Source organism: Podospora anserina, chromosome 1 (genome assembly GCF_000226545.1).
Source record: "Podospora anserina S mat+ genomic DNA chromosome 1, supercontig 4".
NCBI classification, from domain to species: Eukaryota; Fungi; Ascomycota; class Sordariomycetes; order Sordariales; family Podosporaceae; genus Podospora; species Podospora anserina.
Window position 1 is genome coordinate 553,094 of NW_001914853.1, and position 23,390 is coordinate 576,483.

The 23,390-nt window shown below is 52.5% G+C and overlaps 6 protein-coding genes across 6 annotated transcripts, besides 1 other annotated feature; 4 read left to right on the top strand and 2 right to left on the bottom strand.

The window, feature by feature from the left end:
• Positions 1-414: 414 nt before the first annotated feature.
• On the top strand, positions 415-3,176 carry PODANS_1_15900 (uncharacterized protein; the record flags this gene model as incomplete). Its single annotated transcript, XM_001906994.1, has 4 exons — positions 415-648; positions 723-1,891; positions 1,958-2,371; positions 2,438-3,176. The coding sequence occupies 4 exons, from the start codon at positions 415-417 to the stop codon at positions 3,174-3,176; spliced, it is 2,556 nt and encodes an 851-aa protein (XP_001907029.1).
• A 1,605-nt stretch (positions 3,177-4,781) lies between these two features.
• PODANS_1_15910 (uncharacterized protein) lies at positions 4,782-6,884 on the top strand (the record flags this gene model as incomplete). The annotated part of the gene is made up of 3 exons (XM_001906995.1): positions 4,782-4,908; positions 4,962-5,604; positions 5,804-6,884. The coding sequence occupies 3 exons, from the start codon at positions 4,782-4,784 to the stop codon at positions 6,882-6,884; spliced, it is 1,851 nt and encodes a 616-aa protein (XP_001907030.1).
• A 2,317-nt stretch (positions 6,885-9,201) lies between these two features.
• Positions 9,202-11,057, top strand: PODANS_1_15920 (uncharacterized protein; the record flags this gene model as incomplete). Its single annotated transcript, XM_001906996.1, has 2 exons — positions 9,202-9,294; positions 9,345-11,057. The coding sequence occupies 2 exons, from the start codon at positions 9,202-9,204 to the stop codon at positions 11,055-11,057; spliced, it is 1,806 nt and encodes a 601-aa protein (XP_001907031.1).
• Positions 11,058-11,441: 384 nt separating this feature from the next.
• PODANS_1_15930 (uncharacterized protein) lies at positions 11,442-12,866 on the bottom strand (the record flags this gene model as incomplete). Its single annotated transcript, XM_001906997.1, has 1 exon — positions 11,442-12,866. One exon carries the CDS (start codon positions 12,864-12,866, stop codon positions 11,442-11,444), a length of 1,425 nt encoding a protein of 474 aa, XP_001907032.1.
• A 4,971-nt stretch (positions 12,867-17,837) lies between these two features.
• PODANS_1_15940 (uncharacterized protein) lies at positions 17,838-19,994 on the bottom strand (the record flags this gene model as incomplete). The annotated part of the gene is made up of 1 exon (XM_001906998.1): positions 17,838-19,994. The coding sequence occupies one exon, from the start codon at positions 19,992-19,994 to the stop codon at positions 17,838-17,840; it is 2,157 nt and encodes a 718-aa protein (XP_001907033.1).
• A 2,127-nt stretch (positions 19,995-22,121) lies between these two features.
• Positions 22,122-22,732, top strand: PODANS_1_15950 (uncharacterized protein; the record flags this gene model as incomplete). Its single annotated transcript, XM_001906999.1, has 2 exons — positions 22,122-22,205; positions 22,262-22,732. The coding sequence occupies 2 exons, from the start codon at positions 22,122-22,124 to the stop codon at positions 22,730-22,732; spliced, it is 555 nt and encodes a 184-aa protein (XP_001907034.1).
• Positions 22,733-22,847: 115 nt separating this feature from the next.
• Positions 22,848-22,918, top strand: a tRNA (tRNA-Gly).
• Positions 22,919-23,390: the final 472 nt, after the last annotated feature.

Consider the following 23,390-nt stretch of genomic DNA (forward strand, 5'->3'; position numbering starts at 1 on the left):
TGGCTTTCGACTCCCCTTCTCTATATTTTCCTCACGAGGCGTCCCATAGCCACCCAGCCCTTCGAACTGCCCCAACTGGCCTATCCGGCATGAGCATTTCCTACATGTCGTCTTCACATTCCCTCTCGCCCGTCCAGTTCCAGCACGTACGGGATTCCTTCACGACGCAGACCTGTCCGGACAACCCTCGACCCATACGATAGCAACTTGGAAGGAGTAGGAATCATCAGTCCACATTTGACGCGCGCTCTTGCACAGTTCGATGGTCCAAGAGCTCTGACCCCGCCACTCGGAATCTGTACAATTAGTGTTCCCTGTTGTTAAGCATGTTGGCGCACATTACCGTAGCTTTTCCAGATATTACCTTGCTGGCTCCGTGAGGCGGAGAGACAACAATCATAGACGACGGTCGCCATGGATCCAATGGACGAAGACCCGGACGGCGGCCACCCCGGGCCCTCGCTGCCACCGCCCACGCCTGGTGGGACCAACCCTGCGCCAGCCCATAGTTCGTCGTCGGCTGCTACTCCATCGTCCGTCTCGGCGGTTGGTCCTGCTTCTCAGCACTCCGGCGTGTCCAAGAGGAGGAGAGGTCTTGGGGTTGTGACACCGAATGCTTGCACCGAATGTCGCAAGAAGCGTGCAAAGGTTTGTGCTTCCAGCTGACAATCGTCGTCCTATAGGTCCTGGCCCCTAAGCTGACTGTTGATGTCACCACCTAGTGCGACGGGCAGAGACCATGCGGTCGATGTAAAACTCAGAAGGACGTGGAGTGTATATATGAAATCCCAGTCCGACAGTCCAAGGAGAACCTTCGAAACGAAATAGAACAGCTCCGGAAGGCGCAGCGCTGCAACGACAAGGTCTTCACGGCTCTCACCCGAAGCGACCACTGGGAAGATGTTCTCAAGCGGCTGCGAAATGGCCAAAGTGTGGAAGACGTGTCCGAATGGCTGCATAGTCTTCACTCCCAGCAAGGGGCTGGCGCGCTTCCTCCCATCAGCCGCATCATGGGCTCTGCGGGCGTTGGTTACGGCAGCGTGCCTCCGCGCGGACTGACTGGGTTTCCCGCTGGACCGTCGACCGGTTACATGCCGTTATCTTCCGCGTACCATGCTGTTAGCCCGGTGTCCAGCCATGCCCCGTATAGCACTCAGCCTGAAGACCACCAGAGTCCTTGGGGCGGTCATTTTTCAACCCAAAGCCACACTACCCGCAGTGATTCGGCCCCAGACATAATGAACTGGAGCTCTTCGGATACAATTCGACCGTCTCACCACTCCCGAGTAGGGTCGTGGATTGAAAGCCAGGGCACTGCTCCTCCTAATCCTGCTCGATTTCGGGGACTGGATAGCGTCTTGATTCCCGATTTTGAAGGGATACGGGTCCCGACGGCAACATGGACCAACATAACATCAGACCCAGCCCTTGTTCAGCATCTTCTGGCGCTGTACTTTTGCTGGGAATATCCCACCTTTGCGTCACTGAGCAAGGAGCATTTTCTGCGGGATTTCACCGACGGCCGGCCAAGATTCTGTTCCTCCATTCTTGTTAACGCGCTGCTTGCACTTGGGTGCAGATTCTCGAGCAAACCAAACACTCGGTCCAACCCAGATGATCCCTACACATCTGGAGATCACTTCTTCAAAGAGTGTCAGCGCCTTTTTCATCTGGAAACTGACCACCACAGTTTAACGACCATCCAGGCCCTTGGAATAATGTCCATCAGAGAGGCCAGCTGCGGGAGGGACTCGGAAAGTTGGTATTACGCTGGCCAGAGCATTCGTCTGGCTATTGAGATGGGGCTTCATCGTGTGGAAGACGACGGCAAAGATGACGACCTGGCTGCTGTCCAAGCAGCCACATTCTGGGGGGCGTTTGCCCTGGACCAGTAAGAAATCATTTCCACTTGTTGTTTTGCTTTTCACCCCTTTAGGAAAACTAACGTCACATTCAGCGCATGGTCTTTGGCGACTGGAACTCTGCCTCAATGCTCCTGCTTTCCACGGCTCCCGCCAAAACCCGCGATTATAGACGACATTGAGGCCTCTCTGTGGATTCCCTATACAGATGATGGTAAGGGGATCACCATACCCGGACCACCAACAACCGATGGAAGGCTAAACTCAACATCAGGCACACCGCTCGAGAGGTCGTGTGAGCAGCCCTCGAATGTACGGTCGGTCTACAAATGTTTCTGCGAGCTCAGTGAGCTTGTTCACCAATCCCTGTACATTATGCATTCCCCTGGGCGGCCACTCACCAGCAAAGACCTGCTTGCTATTTACACGCAGTATTTGGACTGGTACGATCGAATACCGGAGGTTCTCCGCCTGGGCCACAACTTCACCCCGGCGGTCTTGTTTGCCCAGTACGTTTTCTTGTTGGTCTTTTGCGTCAACTTTTGGATTCTTGCTCATACGGTTCTGTTTGGCAGCATGTACTACCATTTTGCCATTCTACTTCTGTTCCGGCCATTGATCAGGCTTCGTATCATTGGCTCGGGGGTCTCTCCCCGGGACGTGTGCTCCCAAGCATCAGACGCCATTTCTGGCCTTCTGCGCTCATACTCGCAGCTGTACACGCTGAGACGAACACCCTCATTTGTTCCCTACTTTGTACTTACCTCGTCAATCATGCATCTTGCCATTGGAGCGGCACGGTCAGAGGAGAGAAACAGGGCCCCTGAGGCCGGTGGCGATCTTACCCAGTCTCTCAAGAGAGCGGCACAAATAGATCCCCGTGTTGCTGATGCGCTCAGCCGCGGTATTGCTGACCTGACAGAGATGGCACCATGTCATCATTTTGCAGAACAAGCTCTCAACATTCTCCGGTTTCTTGCCAAAAAGTGGGACATCAATGTGGACATACAAGTTGCTAAAGGGGAAGCGAATGTGAGCGCGGAACCAGAGATGATCGATTCAGCAACTCGCCCATCAACAAGCAGCCTCAACTTTTTTGCCCCCAACTTCGCCAAGTCTGACTTCAACTGCACGTGGGGCGAAGGCGACGGAACGGCACCCGGAACAGGGAAGGGACAAGAGGGCAAACCGGCGGGCGCCGAGAATACATCCAGTAGCATGGAGAATCCTCTGTTCTGGCCCTTTCCAATGCAAGGCCGTCCGATGTTGGCCAGCGGGAAGGAATTGGAGGAGGCAGGCTTCGAGCTGCTGTAACAGCACACCTGTGACTTTGCTGATAAGTCATAGGTCACAAGGCCTCTTGAGCTTGAGATCAGTATGTCCGAACAACGGAAATGGGATGGTCCAGACGTGACTTGTTGAACTTGTGTGGGATTTTTGAAGCATCGGTTGTCATTGCTGTGCGGCGTTCAAGGCAAAATGTCCGGATGGCACAGCGTTTGGCTTACGACAAGATACCCCGATATACACTAATAACAAAATATGAGAAACAAGACATCGCCTGTCCCTCTCCCGTCTTTGCTGTGGATCCGTCCATACCCATTCCCAGGAGTCCTAAGAGCCGCAAATAATGGTTCCATTCTCTCCCGTTCCCCGCTTCCTTCCGGGTGGAAGGTTTGGGCTGGCCCGGCAGGCTCGGTGATGTTATCCAGTCGTCTTTCGCCCCCCGAAACACCACCCGCTGCTGGGGCACGGCTCACAGCTGATACGGAGAGAAGAGGCTTGTCCGAGTCAACACGCAATAGGAAGCTGCTGGCTCGGAGGTGGCTTAAGTCTAGAGGTAAGGCAATGCACAGGCCGGTCCAAGTTGATCGAGTTTCATTCTTTTCTTCTTCCACGATATCGGGCCCAGGCTTGGTGGCACCGGAGGGGCCCGCGACGTTGTCGTTATTACACCCACATTAACAGCCCCTTAGCCCCCCTGCCTACACGTGGTGTCTGGGGTCTGATGAAAATCTCTTTGAGCCTTGAGGGGGGACAGCAGGTTCTCGATGCTGGGCGTGATGATGGGATGGATGTGTGGAGAGATATGAGACTCTCGGGACAACCCTTCGCAACCCCTTCTAATAAGTGTCGTCGTCGAGGGGAAGCGAGGCCCGAGGGGCAAACAATGGACGAGGGGAGCCAACATCCCCACACGCGTGGTGATTGGATGACAGGCTGCAGGCTTGGTGTTTCGAAACGCCAGAACCAGCAGCTTCCATGGTGCGGTGTTGCCTCCGGGGGTCGTTTCAGGTGGTCAGCCCCTCCAAACGCTTCCCCAATCAGAAAGGCTTGTCTTTGCTGAAGAAGCTTGGGCGAGCACCTGCCCTACGATCTCCCGCACCCTGTCCTGTCTGTCTCTTTTTTCGCTGCCAGGTGTGCGGCCCAATGCCTGCTCGAGGTGTCCTTTTTGCTGCTTGACTGACGTGGTTGCCATTGCTTGTTCTCACAGTGTTATTTTTTCCCCCTTCTTGCTTCCATTTTGTTGCTCCCCCGATGCGTCGGTGCCTCCGCCCAGACCAATTCCACCCCCCTGGTCCCTGTCTTGTTGGTTAGAGTTGCACCATCCGATTTCCCTATTCCTATCAACACAAGACAAGAGCTCGAAGCTCGTCCCCTCCTCGTATTATATCCTCCAGTCTCCCGCCAGGCACGCGCGCCTTGTCGGCTTGATCACCTTTTTTTTCCTCCTTTTCGCGAAATCTTGCAATTGGCAGCTGCCATGACGGCCTGGTAGACCGGCCGCTTCTCTTCTTCCCACGTTTACCTTTACGCGTCTTCAATTCGAATTGTTTTCCTTGCCTTCTGAGCTCAGTTATTTCCTTACGTTTCAATTCCTGCCTTAGCTACAGCTTTTTCATCTGATTATCTTTCTTGATGGATCCGTTTGGGGAACCGGCCGCCGACACCTTGGCCGCGGCTCGTCTTCACGTCCAAGCCCTGACCGACTGTGGATTACCCCGCGAGGCTCTTTTGCGGGCTCTTCTGGAAAACTATGGCGATGGTATGTTGGCGCGCCAAGTTGGCGGTTGATTGCGAGTGTTAACGTGAGAATAGGGTCATCAACTGGGACTGGAGCCACCACCGTGGCGCCTGTGGGGATGGAGATGGGCGGCTACTCTCAACAATCGCAACAGCAGCTCCACCAACAGCAACAACAGCAACAGCCACACCCACAATTACAGCAGCAACAGGCGCTTCCTTCACCACAGTTGCCGTCGCAGGTGAACCAGCCAATCATTCCGGGGAAAATGATGCAGCACAACTTTGGTTACCATCATGGCACACGGCTGTCGATATCGACTACCTCGAGCTCGCAGTCATCAGCTTCCGGGAGGGCCAGCATACTATCGACGGCAACCACCATGAGCTCCGTCTCGTCTCAAGCAGCAGGAGGACAGGATATTGCGCCGCTTCCCACGCCGCCTGCGCCGCCCGTAAAGAGCAACAACCGGGGCACTTCCAAACCGCAAGGCGCATACTGGTGCACCTTTTGTGACGTTGCTTTCCAGCGCAAGTTTGACTGGAAAAGACACGAGGACGAGTTCCACGAGAGATATAAGCGCTATCCGTGTCCCAACTGCAATCGGATCTTCTGGGGAGCCAATACGTTCAATCAGCACCACAAGAACGCCCACGGCTGCACGACATGCCCGCACGCGGATCGGGTGGTGCGCTACACACAGCGCAAAACAGCATGGTAAGTTCCGTCCTTCATTTTGCTTTCTTATTTCTGCGCCTTCAATGTTTCTGAAGGTGGGGTAAGCAGCAGGATTTCTGTCCCGATCCTTGCTCAGCTGCCCGCCCCCAAATAAGGCTGCCAACATGGCGGCCAGAGTTGAACACTCGATCTGGTCAGTGAAGCGGACCAGAACGGACCACTGACGTGCTGTTTTCAGGGCCTGCGGATTTTGCGGAGGTTTTCTTGCCAGCCGCGATCGGTATTTCGACCATGTCGCCCGCCATTATGAGGATGGATGCAACAAGGGACACTGGAACCACTCACTCGTAATCTACGGCCTACTTCACCAACCTTCGATCAGCAATGCATGGAAGGAGCTCAATGCTGCACTCTACGGTCATTTACCACGCGATCAGCAGCCAATGCTGGAATGGGATGCCAAGGTGACTGGCAATGCGCCCGGCTTCCTGGAGGGTGAAAGCCCCGGCAAACTCCAGGATTTACTCGAATTCTTTAACGAAAGTAACGACGACCCGAGATTTCTTGCACGACTCGCCCACGACCAGGCGAAGATTCGATTCCGGCATGAGGTACTGCAGCCTGGCGGCATGTCTCCCACCGACATGGCGTCACGGCCTATTTCGGAGCCCCCGAAGCTGAAGTCCTCTGCTTCAGCTCAGACACTTTTGTCAAACAAGCACATGTCCTCGCCGCAGCCCTCGGGGGGGTCTGATGGGCCACCACCTGCATACGACAGTAGTTCTGTACAGCATGTCTTGAAGAAGCAGCGAAGCATGGCTCCTTCACTGGATGCATCGTATTCGAAGCCTCATATGTTTAGCACACCAACACCGCAACAACAGCCGCTGCCACAACCACCACAATTACCTTCTCAAAAGCTGATTAACAACCCGTTTCTTACTGCAGCGCCGGAACCTCAACCTCCCAACCTGCTGGGGATTCAACTGGAAACTACGACGTCTGGAGGATTTTACGACTTGACGCTTACACATGTGCACCCGCACATTCAGGGGCACAGTATGAGTGATATTGCACAGCAACAACAACAACAACAACAGCAGCAACAACAACAGCAACAGCAACAGCAATTATTACAGCAGCGGCAGCAGCAACTATCGCCGCAAGAACACCAGCCACAGTTCCTGCCGCAGATTAACCCGATCAATTTATACGACGACTGGAGTAGCATGGTGGGGACGATGGTAGACGACGGGTCGGGGACGACATGGTGGCAGACGACACAACATCCAGGTACACATCAAGGACCACCGCAGTGATTTTTCCAAGTCGCTCTTCATATCACAGCACTGTTTTTTTTTCCCCCGCTACATCACAAAAACCTTTTTCTTTGTTTGGAAACCCTCGGATTTGGACACGGTGCTTGAAAACAGGCAAGGCGTTATTCTGGGCAGCTGTTTTTCTTCTTTCCTCGAATACCCTTCTGAACATTTCTCTTCTTATACCCCCCTTTTGCGGGCCTGTCATTACTATATCATTTTTTTCGCACACTTTTGGAACCATTTACCTGTCGATTAGGTTGTCTTTTTTTTTTGGTGTTTTTTGTTTTGGATTTTGGACCATTTGGGTTTATATACGACATGGGTTGGACAGGAAGGAAGGCAAGGCATTGGAGGGGAAATGGGCGGAGGTCAAGCAAGCAAGCAAGGTGAATTTTGCGATGGAGGCATAAGTGGTTTGGGAAAAGGGTGTGCGGAGGTGGTGAAAGTTTCTGGATTTGTTCCATTTGGAGATTAGGCGTTCCATTATTGAGTACGGGAGATGAAAAAGTCTGACCGGGATGGCGAAAGTAGAGGGTTGTGGGGTTGAGAGAGAGGACTGGAAGGGGGGGGGACAGGGGATGTTGTTTTGTATTATATATTTGCTCCGGTTCCCAAAGCATGGTGTGTGCCCCCCCTTGGGAACCTGGAAAGCAAGGTAACGGAGAGATTTCGGACTTGGGGAAAATAAAATTCTTGAATCTGTCACCTTTGTCTTTTTTCCATGCTGCAATACTGGATGGATCCCGGGGCCACAAGGAGTATGATGGGACGGATAGATTGTGTATACCATGTCCCAATCTCGGAACCGTTCCAACACTCCGGTACCGATATTCATCAACTGGGCAGCCTTTGCTAACTTGGGGAGGAATCCACAGTTTGACCGTTGCCCAGAAGCATGTGATCGACAGATCTGCCTTGTCTGCCGGGCGCGGTGGGTTTTGGCGGTGGTTGTGGAGAAGAAGGTAAAGGCCGGGGGTGGAGGGGGGTGTTTTGGGGCGGCTCCGCAGAGCTCCGCAAACCCCGTTGTAATAAAACGGTGTTAGGGAGTGGAAGTGGGAAGGGTAGGCTGAACCAAGCGTGGGTCCGGGATATGGCGGGGGGGGGGGGGGGGTAAGGAAAAGTCTGGTGGTGTTGGGTAGGGAAGTTGGGGGGACTAGGTTGGTTGTTGGTGATTCGGTTTTGGAGAAAAGTATATTGTAGAGCTGGATAAGTTGGATAGTACCTGAAGTGTGCTGGTCTTAGAGGTGACATGTGGCTTTTAAGCTACCAGGTTGGATATTCGGTTTGTAAGGGTTGTTTCTGAAGATGTGGTCATGTAGTTGAATATCTTGCGTGATGCTACTAGCAAAATGTCACATTGCTGATGATATCTCTAACCGGTAAACTGGATTTTCATCTCAACTTTTGTTTTGGTTCATTGATAAGCTGTTAGAAGCACAAAAGATCAGCTGAGCTTTGGGAGAAAAAGGAAGGGAGTATAGCTGGTATGGTTGCTCCTTCCCTACACTCGCACAACAACGTCACTGCACACACTCACCAATCTGCGTCACACATTTCTTTCAAAAATACCCCGCGTCGAACAGAGTATTAGAAATCAGCCCGCGTTATTACAACTATTCCCATCAACAAGTTAGTAACTCGGAGTTTTCAACCCCCCGAGTTATGAATCATGGACTCGCCTCTAACCCCCAACCCGACCTGCAAAAGATCTTCACAGCTCCCGGGACCTCACACATACCATCCGGCCTCATCGTCAAGAAGAAGCATGACAAAGCATACCAAGACATGGCCCATACCTTCACCCCGATCCCCGGGGTGGTCCAGACCCAAGTCATACCGGTTTTCTCCCAATCTAACCACGCCACACAATATACATCACGCATGGCGTTGCTAGAACAACAACAAAACGGCCCAAGGAAAAACGTACATGTAAGCGACCCTTTTTTAAAAAGCGGGAAAACAAAAGGGGAACTGTCGCGATTCGCCCAACCAAACTTTACACCATGCGTTTTATTCGCTTGGCGCAGGTAAGGTAGGTTTGGGATTGCCTGCCGGGTTGGTACAAGCCGATATGCATGGAGCTATGTGTGTGTGTGCTTACTGTGCAGTGGGTTGATATTAGCCAACCGATTGTCCCGACTCGGGGAGGAATTATTGGGTGGGCGTCGTGGTGGTGGATGGGAGGCTATTTGTGGATGGCAGGGGTTGTTGAATCTTGATGGTTTCGGAGAGGTGTATATAAGTAGTGATAGTCTCGGACTTTTTGGGAGCTTGAAAAAGGTGTAACGGGGCTCTTCAAGGCTCGTTGAACAAGATGGCGAGGTTGCTGCTGTGTTCTGTTCAGCTGCTTGTGGCGAGGATCGTGGGGGTTGGAGCTCAGGCGCCGGGTGGTAGTACGTATGATTATGTGAGTGTTTCACCGTGTTGCTTGGAAGACCTCTGGCTGATTTATGACAGGTTATTGTGGGAGGTGGTACGGCGGGCCTTGCTCTTGCTACTAGGTTGAGTCTTGGTTTGCCCAGTGCCAAAATAGTTGTTATCGAGGCTGGGCCTTCTGGCCTGCATGAGGATGGTATCAACGTTCCTGGTTTGAAAGGGAGCACGATCGGAGGAAAGTATGACTGGTACTTTCCGACTGTACCCCAGAAAGCCTTGAACAATCGGGTTGTTTTCAACCCCCGTGGTAAAGTACTTGGTGGCTCGTCCGCCCTGAACTTGCTCACTTGGGACCGTCCGGCGGCGAGGGAGATTGAGAAGTGGAAGGAGTTGGGCAATCCGGGATGGGGCTGGAAGGAGATGGAGGCGGCTATGGAGAAGGCCGAGACGTTTGTGGGTGGACCGCCTGGCTCAGGGACCAAGGGTCCGATATATGCGCTGTACAATCGACAGCAGGCGCCTTTCCTGAATGCTGTTGCCCCCGCAGTTTCGAGTCTCCATGGTATCCCGCTGAACTCGGACTCGATCCAGGGGAATCCCATCGGCATCGGGTACCAGCCTACCAATGTGAACCCGACGTCCTACAACCGGTCCTACAGCGCGAATGAGTATCTTTCCAAGGCAAAATCAAACCTGGTGGTCTTGACCGAAACTCGCGTCGCCAAGGTCAACTTGAAGAAAAGCGGCAAGCTTCAGCGGGCAACTGGTGTTACCCTTACTGACGGGACCGTCATCACAGCCCGCAAGGAGGTTATCTTGTCTGCGGGATCCATACAGTCGCCAAACCTTCTCGAGTTGTCAGGTATTGGCGGGAGTGACATTCTCAAAGCTGCCAAAATCAAACAGCTCATCGACCTCCCTGGAGTTGGGGAGAACTATCAAGAGCACCTCCTGGTGTCGATCAGCTATCAAGTTCGAGACGACTTCTTTACCGGTGACCGAGTCAACTATAACTCAACTTACAGAGAAGAACAATGGAACCGCCGCCTCAACAACCTGTCCTCTTGGTTCGACGACGCTCGCTTTTCAATTCTGTTCGCCAACTGGAAGCAGATCATTGGTGGTTCTGACAACGCCCAGGTCGCCCTGGCTCGCTCTCTTCTCGCTGGGTCGAAAGATGTTGGCCACAAGTGGAAGCTAGAGCAGCTTTCCGACCCCAAGATCCCCCAAATCGAGATGATCTTTACCTCTCGGTATTTTGGCAATAAGGGATACCCCCCTGTTGGATCCCCCTTGAATGGAAAAGGCTTTATGGCCATCATCGTCGGCCTCATGCACCCCCTCGCAACAGGGAGCGTGCATATCGACCCTGCCAACGCCACCCTTGGGAGCCCAATTATTGATCCAAAGTTTCTCAACAACGAATATGACATCCAGGGATTGATTCACGCCTTGAAGTTTGCGAGGAAGATCTTCCAGACGGAGCCGCTCAAGTCGGTGGTGGTGAGCGAATATGAACCCGGGCTGGATGCGGTCAAGACGGATGCTGAGTGGAGGGCGTATTTGTTGCGGAATATGGGGATCATTTTTCATCCCATGTGCACTGCGGCGATGCTGCCGAAGAAGGACGGCGGGGTGGTGGATCCGAAGCTGGTGGTGTATGGAACGGAGAACCTGAGGGTTGTGGATGCGAGTGTGATTCCGGTCCAGATATCGGCGCATCCGCAGACGGTGGTGTATGGGATTGCGGAGAAGGCGGCGGAGATTATCATCAAGGAGGGGAAGGGGAGGTAACAAGGAAGGGAGACGGGCAGGATGTGGGAAACATATGAAAACGGGTACATAAGGGAAGATTCGAGGGGTTCGGGGCATGTTCAACAGAGATGCCTTTGACAGTAACACTGTGCAAGTCCCCGTAGCTTCTCTGACGTCTACTGCTCGTGTGATAGCCATGTGATGCTTGCTGAATAATAATGTGGGATATCAAAACTGAATAGGAGGCAAAGACAGGAAAGGTACGAGCAAGATCCAAGCCCTAACATGAATGAGGTGTCTACTCTAGAAAAAAGCAATGCTCAGCTGAAACGCTCACTGATGCACTGTAAATGCCACCGTCTTTCCATCCCATCTATCCTTCAGTTGCACTTCTTTGGGGTGACACAATGCAGGCAATTTCCTCTAATTCTCCCGGGTGATCTTCTCTACAAAGCTACGGGAGAGGTCGTGCGACACGCCCAAGTCTTCCATCAACTGAGCGAAATCCCGCCCCAAGCGCTCTCCCCGCGTCTCCTGCCCAACCACCGTCACCCGCTGGCTCTCTCGTGACTTCTGCAGCAATCGACCCAGCGTGACCTCGAAGCGACCATCCGACTTGCACGCCGAAACCTCGACAATGGTAGCGCCAATCGTGAGCCACCCCAACACCATATCGATGCTGGTGGATCCTTCCATGAAACGAAATTCTATTGTTCTCGGATTGGTTCTTGCCCGTTCGTCCTCAAGGCCAAAAGCGCTGAAGTTGAAGCCCAATCGTCGGTGCATTCGAGTATCGCCAGAAAGCAGCTTTCCGAGCTCTTCGTGGGAGGTTTTACTCCAAATCTCCCGAAAGGCAGCCAGTTCCTTTGCCGAGACAGTCTTTTGCCCGCATATTGCTCGGACGATCTGCCTATCGGAGATGTCATGTGCCTGTCGGGCGACGGCCTGGCGGGTGAGAAGGCCTTCCAACCCGTCGAGACTCCTGGCCAGCCGACTGTGCTTCACGAGCTCGAATCCCCACGAGTAAATGTTGTCATAATTGGGAGACTTGGGGTCCCTGGTGCTGCGGAGGGTGGGTTCAGATACCCAAAGGATGGTTGCGAGTCTCTTCAGTGTCGACAGAGAGTAGGGTTGGTCATCGATGCGTCCGAGATGGCAGTGCGTATCACAACTTCCGTTGATAACCAGCCGGTGTTTCGACATCAACGCCTTTAGAACCCTTTGAACACGGTGGCGGGTTTGGCGGTCGTTAGCCAGCATTTTGGGTGAGCAAATCTCGGCCGACGCCCATGTATATCCTTTCAGCAACTTTTCCTTCTCCAAAGGCTCTGGGGACCCGGCTTTCTTCACGATCCATGCCGACGCCCAGAACTCGCTTTCCTTCTGGCCTCCTTCCTCAATCTCGGCTTTGGTGATGGCGTTCTCTCCCGTCTCTTTGATTGTTTGGGCCAAGAGGGCTAAAACCTGCTGTTGACTAGCGGGCTTGTCGCCAGGATACAACGCCGTCTGGAGAGGTCGCGGATCGTTTGGCTCGGGATCAGAACACCCCGGAATCAGGAGCGGGTAGAGATACTTGAGCTCAACCGCCAGAGTGACGTCTTCCAGTCTGTCCTCAGACTCATCGTTCTCCACCTCGATGTCCAACTTGGGGCTGTCGTGGTAATGGTGACCGGTGTGATGGTTGAAAACGTAAGGGATTCTCTCCGAGTTTGGGGTTCCTTTCACGGCTCGACAGAAGCACCCCAAGAAGGCCCAGATACCGCGCGTCTTAAGTTCTTGCTCCACAACCACGGTGGGCGTGGGCAGATCCATAGGCCAACTACCCATGGCACCGAGCTGCCGTCTCATCTGATCTGGCAGCAAATTGAATTGATATTTTGGCTGAACACAGAATATTTGGTACTCCAGTCACCCTCATGCCCATCCGCATTCCTTGGTTGCGAAGCTTCTGGCATCAACAGAGAAAGGAGAGCCACCTCGACAGAATACTTTCTAGGTCACAACAGCAAAACCTGGCACTCTAATATTCTGGCAACATTCAGACAAGAGAACACTTCGGGACATTGGGCGTCAGCAGAGCAACTAGCCGGTATGACAGGTCAACGAATCTTACCAAAGGGAGCTGCGGCGAGCCTCACGAATCAAGATAAGATCCAACGCTCTCCCTCCAAGTACCCAAGAACCCGAGTTCGGGGCGAAGAGCATGTAATGCGAGTCAGCATGCCGCAAGAAAACGTGGGGAGTTGATGTCCCACAAGTACCTGGAAGCCCCGTGTCACCCCAATAATCGAATAAACGCCTAGACAAACCGAAAACTACCAACAACTCGAGCCCGACCGGACAGCTCGGTAGGTAAAGTGACAAGTCATCTCTGGCCCCCCTCTTATTCATAATCCATGACTGTTGGTACCTAATGACAGTGGTGTACTTGTCCAGATTGAGGGAATTCCCGGCAGGCCATGGCGCATTGGAGTGTGCCGTTGGCTACGATCAAGACAAGAGGTCCTTTGGATCCGGACGGCCTTGGCCTCTTTCGGGTGTTTCAATAAGCACGAAAACACCAAGAGTCTGCAGACAGGGGGGCTGCATGACCCCGTGCATGCTTGATACATCACTAGACTCCCACTTTTGCACCTCAAGTCGAGCGCTGTTCCTTGTCGTACAAGGTGTCATTTGTTGCGCGCTCGGTTGAGACCCCTATAACGCCATTCACATTGCTTCTTGGTAGGAGTAGTCCCCCCTTTCTCTTCTCACACCGCAGGTCTGCACTCACCTATCCCAGCCAACGCATCCCGTGACGAGTTCGTGTGGGATTTGTGGGTCGTCGCCGATAAGAGCAACGATGAGTTCGCCATCTTGTAGCAGATGGCCACGATGGACGACCCACACACAGACTCGGCACAGTGAGAGCCATGAAATCCAGAGAGCGGTCAAACCCTCCATTTTCAGACATTTATTGACCAAACAAAATGTCTCTCCCACTCATTTTCACACCACTACCCCCCATGCTTGGATAGCCCCGCCCCCACACTGCTCGTGTTTTGCTCCTCTCCCGCTGTGCCGTACGATGGTATTCCTGGGCGAGGATGGGGTTGATTGGAGAAGGAAGATGCCGAGACAAAAGCCGGGCCGGACGTCAATCGAATCTAACACTTTCGCAGAAGTTGCTGAAATCGAAGAGGATGACACGACTCGCAACATCAACCATAAAAGAGCTTTGTATGAGCCGAGAAGGAAATCAAAGCATTCAATTCAACTTAGATCATGGCGGGACGGGCTTATTTCAGGCAAAGTCAAAGCCCAATCCAACCCGGCATATATACGATATATCTTCTCCCACACACCAAGTCTTCGGGTTTTTCCAAGTTACGCCAGGTTTTCTCGATCTGGTTCGATGCGCGGCAGGTGCCGAGGAGGAAGGTAAGGAGGGCGGCACCGCGGACGCCGCCCCGCCCGTTCCGCCTGCACAGACTCTGCTTGACTGCAACCCGGCGAGTGTACCGCGTATGCGTGTTATGCTGTTTGTTGCTGCTGTACATATGCAACGGCGTAGAGGAGGACGGTGGTGGTGGTTGGCAGGTGTCATTCGGTGTTTTGGGTCTGGAGGGTTGTAAAGGAGGGCGGTATTATGCTCATCATTCTCTTTTTCCTGTTGCTGATGTGTGCTTGCGTGATTGATGTAAGGATCAGACATTGGTTGATACCCTACCTTACAGTGTTGTGTGACCTTTTCCTTTTGGTTGCTTTCGGATGTTAGACACCGGCAGATGGAAAAAGGGTGAGAATGGCGGTGGGTCGTAACTGAAGCGGATATCAGCACGACATGGTTTTTTTACGGTGGACAGGAAAGGTAAGGTAGATGTGGTGTGTTTGTGTAACGTGGGGAACTTGGTTGATTTTTTTCTGGGTACCTATCTTTTTTGGCCCGGCTGACGGCAGGGTTGACTCCAAGATGATGTGATGTGTGACAAGGGTGAGCAGGGGTGGATTTGCTGATATGTCAGTGTCTGTTTGGGAATTCATGTGATGGGGCTGGACTGTTCTATTTGATGTCAAGTAATAAGGTATGGTGTTTTCTGTTGGTTGGACGTGCGCTTGTCTCAGTGGGAGAAGAGGTGGTGGTGGCGGTTGGGTGTGACACGTATGTAGAATGTGAGCTGGATACTGGAAGGGGTAAGCCGGGAGGGTGTATGGGTGCTTTTGGAGCGAGGATTTGTGTAACGGGGTGTTGGGAGAAGGAGAAAAGAGCGGCTTGCAATTGGAGGGGAAGGATATGTTGCAGAGAAACCCAGGCTAGCCCGCAAACCTTCTTTTTTTCCCCTTTAATTATCTTGCGATTACGTTAGCTACAAGGATGAGTTACTAGTGTTGACTTAGTTCGACCTCAGCTTCGTGAGAGCTGCCCTGTTTTATATTGAAGTATCCACGTGCTTTATAGAGGAATTTAGCTTGTTACTGACTAGTAGCCTAATACCTACGTATCTAGATAGATGAACTGGTGTTCAGTGCTTTCGCTTGAGACTTAAGCTCTGAAATTCTTCAACCAGCTTTAGTTGGTCAACCCATGATCAAGGTGCCTGGTAGTCAAGGACACCTACGTTGGTTAGCTATCTATGCTCGCGATTTCAAGTTCCGAGTCGGCCTTTCTTCCCAGAACCTACGTATTGTCTTATTTAATCGACACAAGTTGGTATGCAACAAGAGAAAATGAGCATCTGGGATTGATTTATGTTCGATGTCGTAGGTCAAGATGACTGCCGTGAACTTGATATCTCACTGATCATACATATGATTCCAGGGTCTTTTGATGTTGCGTGCTATGATAATGTACCAACGTCTTCAACGATATTCACATTGAGGCATTGAATTTGTCGTAGTCTGAAGCAGGGGAGATCACTAGTCAGGAGATCGGCTGAAGTTGGCAAACAGCAAACACTTGGATTTACATTAGATGGTCTGTTTGTCGAAGACTTCTAAACCCCAGAGTTCCGCCTCATCCATCGCTTCCCCTCCCCCTTGACCGCCGCCTTTTAGCTGCATAGAAAACCAGACGAAGATGATCCCACCAATTTGTGCTGGCGAGCATGGTGGAGCTGAAAGGGAATAGCACACCACGCTGGACTTGTGTCATCATGGTCCAGACGGGGGCCACAACTCGAAGGCATCAACTAGTGCGAGGCCTGCCCCTTAGCAAGTAACGCCACCAGGGCAGCAGTCCTTGGAGCAGTTGGCAATGCAGAACTGGTCGGTAACGCTGCCTCTGCGGCAGCCGGGGATGCAGAAGAGTTGATGGCAGAGGCAGAGGAGAGAACGAAGACTTTATACCTATTCTCCTCAGGTCGCTCTGGTATCAAGACCACTTGCCTGCTTCCATACAGATACTACATCGACGACGACAGCAATCTCGACCAGCTCATCGGCCCACTGGGACAGTATCTATCCCAGATCATAGTGTGTGCAGCTTGCCATCGAGTGTTTAGCGATGCTGTGGTCAGATTTTCACAACAGCTAATCATCAAGGCTTTTACTTTGTTGCCTATGCTAACTGATATCCACCATGCCACTTCAACACTGCCAGCAGTCCGGAGCCGAGCATTACTCCACCACGGCAGCGGCCAGGTCGGCTCTACAATCTCACCGTTCGCAGTCCGCTGCACTTAATCGGAATACGGCCCGAGCCGGCATGAAAATCGCAAGCCATGGCATGAAACAGCCGGGGCCGGACTTTTGATCGGTCGGTAAACTGGGGTAGGGGTTTACTGGGCACTCGCTTCAAGCGAGACCAAGCAGGGCTGACGCCGAGATGGACGGCCCGGATCTTGGGTGGAGACTTCAGTCCTCGTAAATTATCCCAATCATTATGGAGCGAAGTATCGGAATCGCGGGTCGCGATACCGTTTTCCACCGCCCTCTCAAGGCAGCAGGATTCCTTCTTGGCAAGGCAGGTTTTTGTTTTCACAGTTTGCTGCTCACCAATTAACCCAGACTTCAAAGACCATCAGGTTAAATTCCAGGATAATGAATCTCACGTTTGGTATTGATTGAATCTTACAGTTGCTTACCGGGAGGTTATCAGGAGAGAGCTGCTGGCATCGTAGACTTGTTGAAACTGAGAAGTTGCTAAGAAGGAGAGCTGTGGAAAAGTAGAGAGTTGCTGAGCGTTATGCAGAGACGCCCATTCATTCTACATGAAAGAAGAATTGAGCAGAGTATACTCCGTATATGTTGTTCTCAATGAAGCATGTTGATTATCCAGCATCTGAGATGGAGCTCCAAGCATTATCAATGACACACCCGTATAAATCAGATCAGAAAAAAACAGAAATAATATCAGACCAAGGATCTCACTCACCATCATTACAACCCGCAGCACGAAGAAATACCACTATCTGCTACTTTGCAGTTCTAGAAATCAACTCGCCCCCATATACATATACTACACTCTACAACACCAAAGAACACAGCTTGTAATGTATAAAAGAAACAAAAGCTAACCGTGTTACTAGCCACCGGGTGTATAAGTAATGCACTGGCTTGCAAACCCCGAGAAAGAAAAAACAAAAGAAAAAAACGCCATGCAAACCCGCCCACCTACCGGTTTTAAAACACGGACATTGCCTTCCACATCTTTGATAAAAAACAAACCCACAAATCTCATTCCACACACATACACACACACACACACACACACACAAGTTCCTGCCTGTCTACACATATCTCCACAAAAGTCCCAACCCGGCCATCATTACAGAAATTCCACACATTTCATATCCCATATAAACCCATTCCCAAAAGTTCCATCACACATTACACCCATAATCAAGCAACCCTCTTCCCTCCGCAATCCGGAATCGTCACCCCCGGCTTCAGATTCCTATTCACATCCATCAACCCCCACTGATCCTCCCACTCCTTCCCTGGTTCATTAAACGCAATCTTCCACGGCTCATCAAACGCCGAAAACCAAAAGTAATTGATATCCTCATCCAACGCCCTGCAAACCCAGTCCTCCAACAGCTCATTCATCTCCTCGACCCCCGCCACCGCCTTCTGAGGACAGTCCGTCTCAAACGCATTCCCGCACCCCATCCCACCCGCCGAAGGCCACCCAATCTCCGAAATAATATTCATACTGTTGTCCTTCTTGAGAAAAGTCCCCGCCTTGTTCTCCCAAAAAGTCAACGTCCAGTTCGCCGCATTCCTCGCAGGCTCGCCGGCAAAGAAAGGGTGGATATTCCCCATGATAGCGTCAGACTGCGCAGCCAAAGAAGAATCCCACTTGTCTCCCAAATCAGACGTAGCGACCGGCAGACTGAGACCCTTGGCCGTGAGATTGGTGCGCACCTCGGCCAAAAGATTCCCCAGCGCCGTGAGCGTCATTTGCTCACGAAACAAAATCTCATTGGCAACAATAATGCCCTTGAAATAACTATCGCCATACTGGTCGAGAATGTCCCACATTTGATCCAGCTGGCGCTTGTTGGTCGTGCTGTTAGCATCCTGCCAAACACCCAGCCAAATCTTGACGTCATCCTTGAGCTTGAGCTGGTCAACGGCGTGGATGAGCATCTGGGTCTGGTTGCAATCGGTTCCATAGAGACGGACAACGTTGGTTAGCTGGGAGAGGACGGCCAAGTCGCGAGTGACATTGTTTTGTGATGGCGGAAACTTGACGCAGTCGGGATACTGTGAGTGAATCGGGGTATAGTCCATGCCGGGGAAAACCTTCTTCAGGTCGGTGTTGCCCATTAGGGCCTGGATCTCGGCCGAGTTGATGTTGAGGTCGCCGTTGTTAGCAAAGTCGTCCTCCGCTGACCCCCCCGGACTAGCCTTATCGCCACCGCCTTTTTTGTTGAACACGGCACCGAAGAGGACACCAACTACAATGCCGACAATCGCAAGAATGGCGACAATGATGATGATGGCGAGTCGCCACTTTTTCCCGTTGCTCTTTGCAGGCTTCTCCTTGTACAGATGGCCGTAACCAATGCCCCTTCCAGAGCCTGGTGACACATCGCCACCATTGTTGACAGGCGCATACTGGTTGTTGATGTTACCGCCGCTCCCGTTACGACTCGCTAGACCCGACATAGCACCGGCAGCCATGACACCGCCGGCAACGCCGCCAGCAGCAGCGCCCATTCCTGGCCCACTCCTATGGCTGGATCCCAAGCTCAACATGCTCGTCCGTGGTCCCTTCTTTGGGCCATAGTGAAGCCCATCATCGCCATCATCCTCGATCTCCAGGGGATTAACCACGCCAAGATTGGGATCTGAAGGGCGCACATATACCTGAGTTGGATCATCCGTGTAGGGATCACTCGCAAAGCCGTACGGACTCCTGGACGGCGTCGTGTCCCTTTGGTGGTTGTGATGTGCTGCCTGTGAACTAGACCTCGAGCTCCATCCCTCGCCAGGGTGGCCGTTCGGCCCCAACCGACCTCTCTCACCGTGACCCTGTCCCTCTTCTTGCCATTGCCCTTGCTGCCGGTAGGCTTGTTGTGGATAGTTGGGATCCCGCGCGTTCTGGTCCGCAACGTTCATGGCGATGCCCGCCATACCTCCGGCGGCCGCGGCGTTGCCAAAATTGTCGGCTCCGGGGGTGACGTTGCTTTGCGGAGCTGGACGCTGAGGTGGATAAGCAGGCTGGTTGCTGGCCCAAGACCTTCCGTCTCCGGCCGTGTTGGTGCGGTGCGGAGGTGGCTTTGGTGGAGAATATCCGACTTGTTGTGGTTGTCGGTAGCTGTCGGGTGTCGTCGCATATGCTCCCCTGACAGCCGGCTCTTGGCTCTGTCGTCGCTGGTGTCGAAGGTGGTTAAAAGAAGAATCGGGATGGGCGCCGGGACGAGTTCTCGGCGAAGATGGATTGTAAGGGTCTTGTGGGTAGTTGTTTCGGTGCGGCGAAGGGGGATTCGGGTGACTTAGAGGTTGGCGTTCAGCCATATGGTCCTCTGTATAATATCTTGGCTGCGCCATAGTTGAACTCGGACTGAGGCGCAGCGCAAGCGAAATCGATGATTGCAGCAGGCGTCACCTGAGAATGGACAGCCCTCCCAAAGAGTTCGTGTTGCCCAGTGGGTCGCACTGTCAGATGTTGTCGTGGTTTGCCCTGGTGTGTTGGAGAATCGAAAACGGATTCTGGGGCCTGAATGTTCTCAGTGTTCCAGCAGAAGAGAACTGCGCCCGGATTTTGAATAGGGGGTACACCGGATTTGGGACTGGCAGTGAGACAGTGGCCGGGACACAGATGTGCCGTGTTTGCGGCGTCGAGTCTCGTGGAGGTGTTGATCCCCGAGCCCCACCAAGGTGTCGCAGTTTGTTTCGCCTTGCCCAGGCTGTTGCTTTTCGCGGCAGACGAAGTGCGCCGTCAGCAGCGCGCAAAAAGAGCTCAATGTCGAGCGAAGTCCCTTGCCGTCAAGCAAAAGACGTAAAGGTCGAATGATGTGATTTTGGCAAAGTATTTTTGCCGTTGTGGGCGCCGTGTGGGAAACTGCTCAGTCAGACACGGGGTCTCGTATATTTGGGCTGTGTTGCGTTGCCGTTGCCCCCCTGGTTGTCGCCGTTGCCAGGTTAGTTCCAGACTCTCGCCAGCTTTCGTGAATCCCTCAACTGCAACGTTGTTCCCAAAGCGCAAAAACACAAACTCCCGCAGACGTTGCCGGAAGGAAGAAGCGATTAACGACGGTCTCGGCAGAAGACTGAGAAGAAACGAAGGAAAGTGGAACACGAAAAGAAGCAGGCAGGTTGGTGAGCAGGCACACGAAAGCAAGAATCAGGAGGAGAGGAAATCAGATCGACGCCACAACAGGGGTCTGCATACCGGATTTAGAGAGCGAAAATGCGGCTGGCAGCCTGCAGCAAGCAACAGCAACGGCCTTTTGCGCCTGTCAAGAAAAGGGGATCCGACGACTTCCCGTCGGCCTCAACGCCCATCAGCCCGGCCACCGTCGCGCACCAGAAGGGGCCAAGCGCCGAAAAACAGTGGTGGTTGGTGGTGGCTCCCACGCTTCAATTGGCCAGATGTGGTTGGCGGGACAGGACCACGACACTGCACCAGTAGTGTGCCACCACTCAGCTGCTTCCAGCCACCGGTGACTGTGGCTCGATTTTCCTCCTGCTTTCCAGCCATTTCCCCCTGTGCTGGTTGATAACCGTTTCAGCGTCTGTAGGCAGGATTTTCCCCGCCGCCATATGTTGTGGAGTTGATCGCCAGCTTGGAGAACTTGGCTACAGATACCACGTCAAATCAGTCCCGCTCTCGATCCGATCTCCAACACCAAGAGATGGGGTTATCAAGGCATGGCTTGTTGGAGGGCGGGCTGCTGGTCGACCGTATACAGACCTCATCGCGGTCGCCGTCTGTTCGTCCTCTATGCGAATGGGCTGCGGGTGGTTCCTCCCGTCCTCTTGTCGTCTAATCTTTTTCGAGGCGTCTTTGATCAAGATAGGGAAGTATTTGACCATGAGGAGGTGAACTGCGGCCGCCCTTGGCAATCCCGCTTTTTGGTAAAACATACCCCACTATATTACATCATGCCATGTTCCTGGAAGGCTTCGATAACTTTGGCCTTGGTTGCGACAATTTTGAGGCTCGGGTGACGCGTTGGTTCTTCACTGTCAAAGCAGCTGGGGTTCCTGGCCCAGCTCTTTGAGCAGACGATGACTCCACAGCATCCGGCACGCCGTATGCCGGCGGTGTCCACTTCTCCGGCCATAGCCTCCGGTAGCTAACCTCACAGTGCTGCCGGCTCGGCGCGGACCCGGAGGCCTGGTCCGGACCAGCACTGCGCTTGGCATCTCCGTCCGAACCTGCAAAACATCACATAGGGTCTTCCTGGAGAGCTACATAGCACTCTGCTTATATTACATTACATTATAAAAAGTGGCTCTCTGATATCATGAGTCTCTCAGTAGGTTTTGTCCATCCACAGTCGATGATGTATTTGCTTAAGTCACCTTGACATCATCGATATTGATGTATATCAGTCGAATACCTACAGTAACGAGAGCACTGATCTTCTCTCCAGTCGTTGGACCTTTTGTCACACAAACTTGTACTACTGTTCACTCCCAGAATTTATCACACAGCAACTGTCCCACACAATGTCTGCGAACCCTGATTCCGTCGGTAACCAAGGCGAGTTCCGCTCAAGAGTGCCTCCCTCGAGGCCAATGGATACCCATGGCGTAAGCGACTTTGACAAGACCTCTCATTAATTAACTGAGCTAACACAGCTTTGCAGCACCAAATCGGTCAGCCCATCGGTAGAGAAGCTATCCCCGAGTTCCATGCCAAAACCTACCCGCCCGGCTCGGCGCCCAAAGAGTCAACCTTCTATCCCAACCCCATCCATGAGATTCCCGGCCAAGCAATGAACCCAAACATGGACCCTTCGCTACGTACAAGTGCTCTCGACATCCCTGGCGCCGACAGCAAAGAAATCTACAATGAGTCCGGTGCCGGTTCCCGCCCGATCGAAGGCCAGACAGCCAACGAAATTAGACACGAAAAGGCAAGAAAGACGGATCGGTTGGGCATCGCTGCTCATGGTGGCACAGACACAACTGGCGATGGTTCGATCGAGGGGACTATGAGAGAGAGGGGCATGGAACTTCCGGGAGATAAGGAGAGGAAGGTGCTTGGGAGGGGTATTTCGGCCACGGAGAGAGATGCGACAACATCGGAGGAGATTGGGTCTGGTGGGAGAGGCTAGTTCGAGGTGCGAGACGTGTCATGTATGTTGAGTGTTGTGTAGACGGATCAAATGTTCCTACTGTTTGCTTAATATGAGTGATGAATTTCATGAAGTTTACATGATCCCTTTGAAAGCATCAGTGGTTTAGTGGTAAAATCCATCGTTGCCATCGATGGGCCCCGTGTTCGATTCACGGCTGATGCAACCTTTTGCTTTCTACCTCTAACCACCGTAAGCTGTTGGTCCTTTTTTGGAACAACCTGCAGCATATATTTTAATGTTAGCATAAGTCGGTCACACCTTTAGCATAACGAATGTGTTGATGATGTATAAGGGGAGAAGGATGTCAGTCTAAGGAAGGGCAGTTATGCTGCTTGTTCCACATAAAGTGTTCAGAACGGCGAGTGAATTGTCTTCGTCATCCATCCAGCTTCAACATATCAGTTTGGGAGGACATGGGATACGAGCTTTTGGTCTTACCGATGTTTACCGATGTGCCAGGGAAAGCATAGACTTTGCCAGCTCCTAAATGTTTCATGAAATGACAGAACGCACACTCAAATAAATCTACTTCAGATCATCCATCAGAACTGGGTATATTATATACATTTGTCTTGTGGTAGGCAACCTGCAGCCCGTTCGAGCATACATATCGATTGATCCCAAAACGGTACGC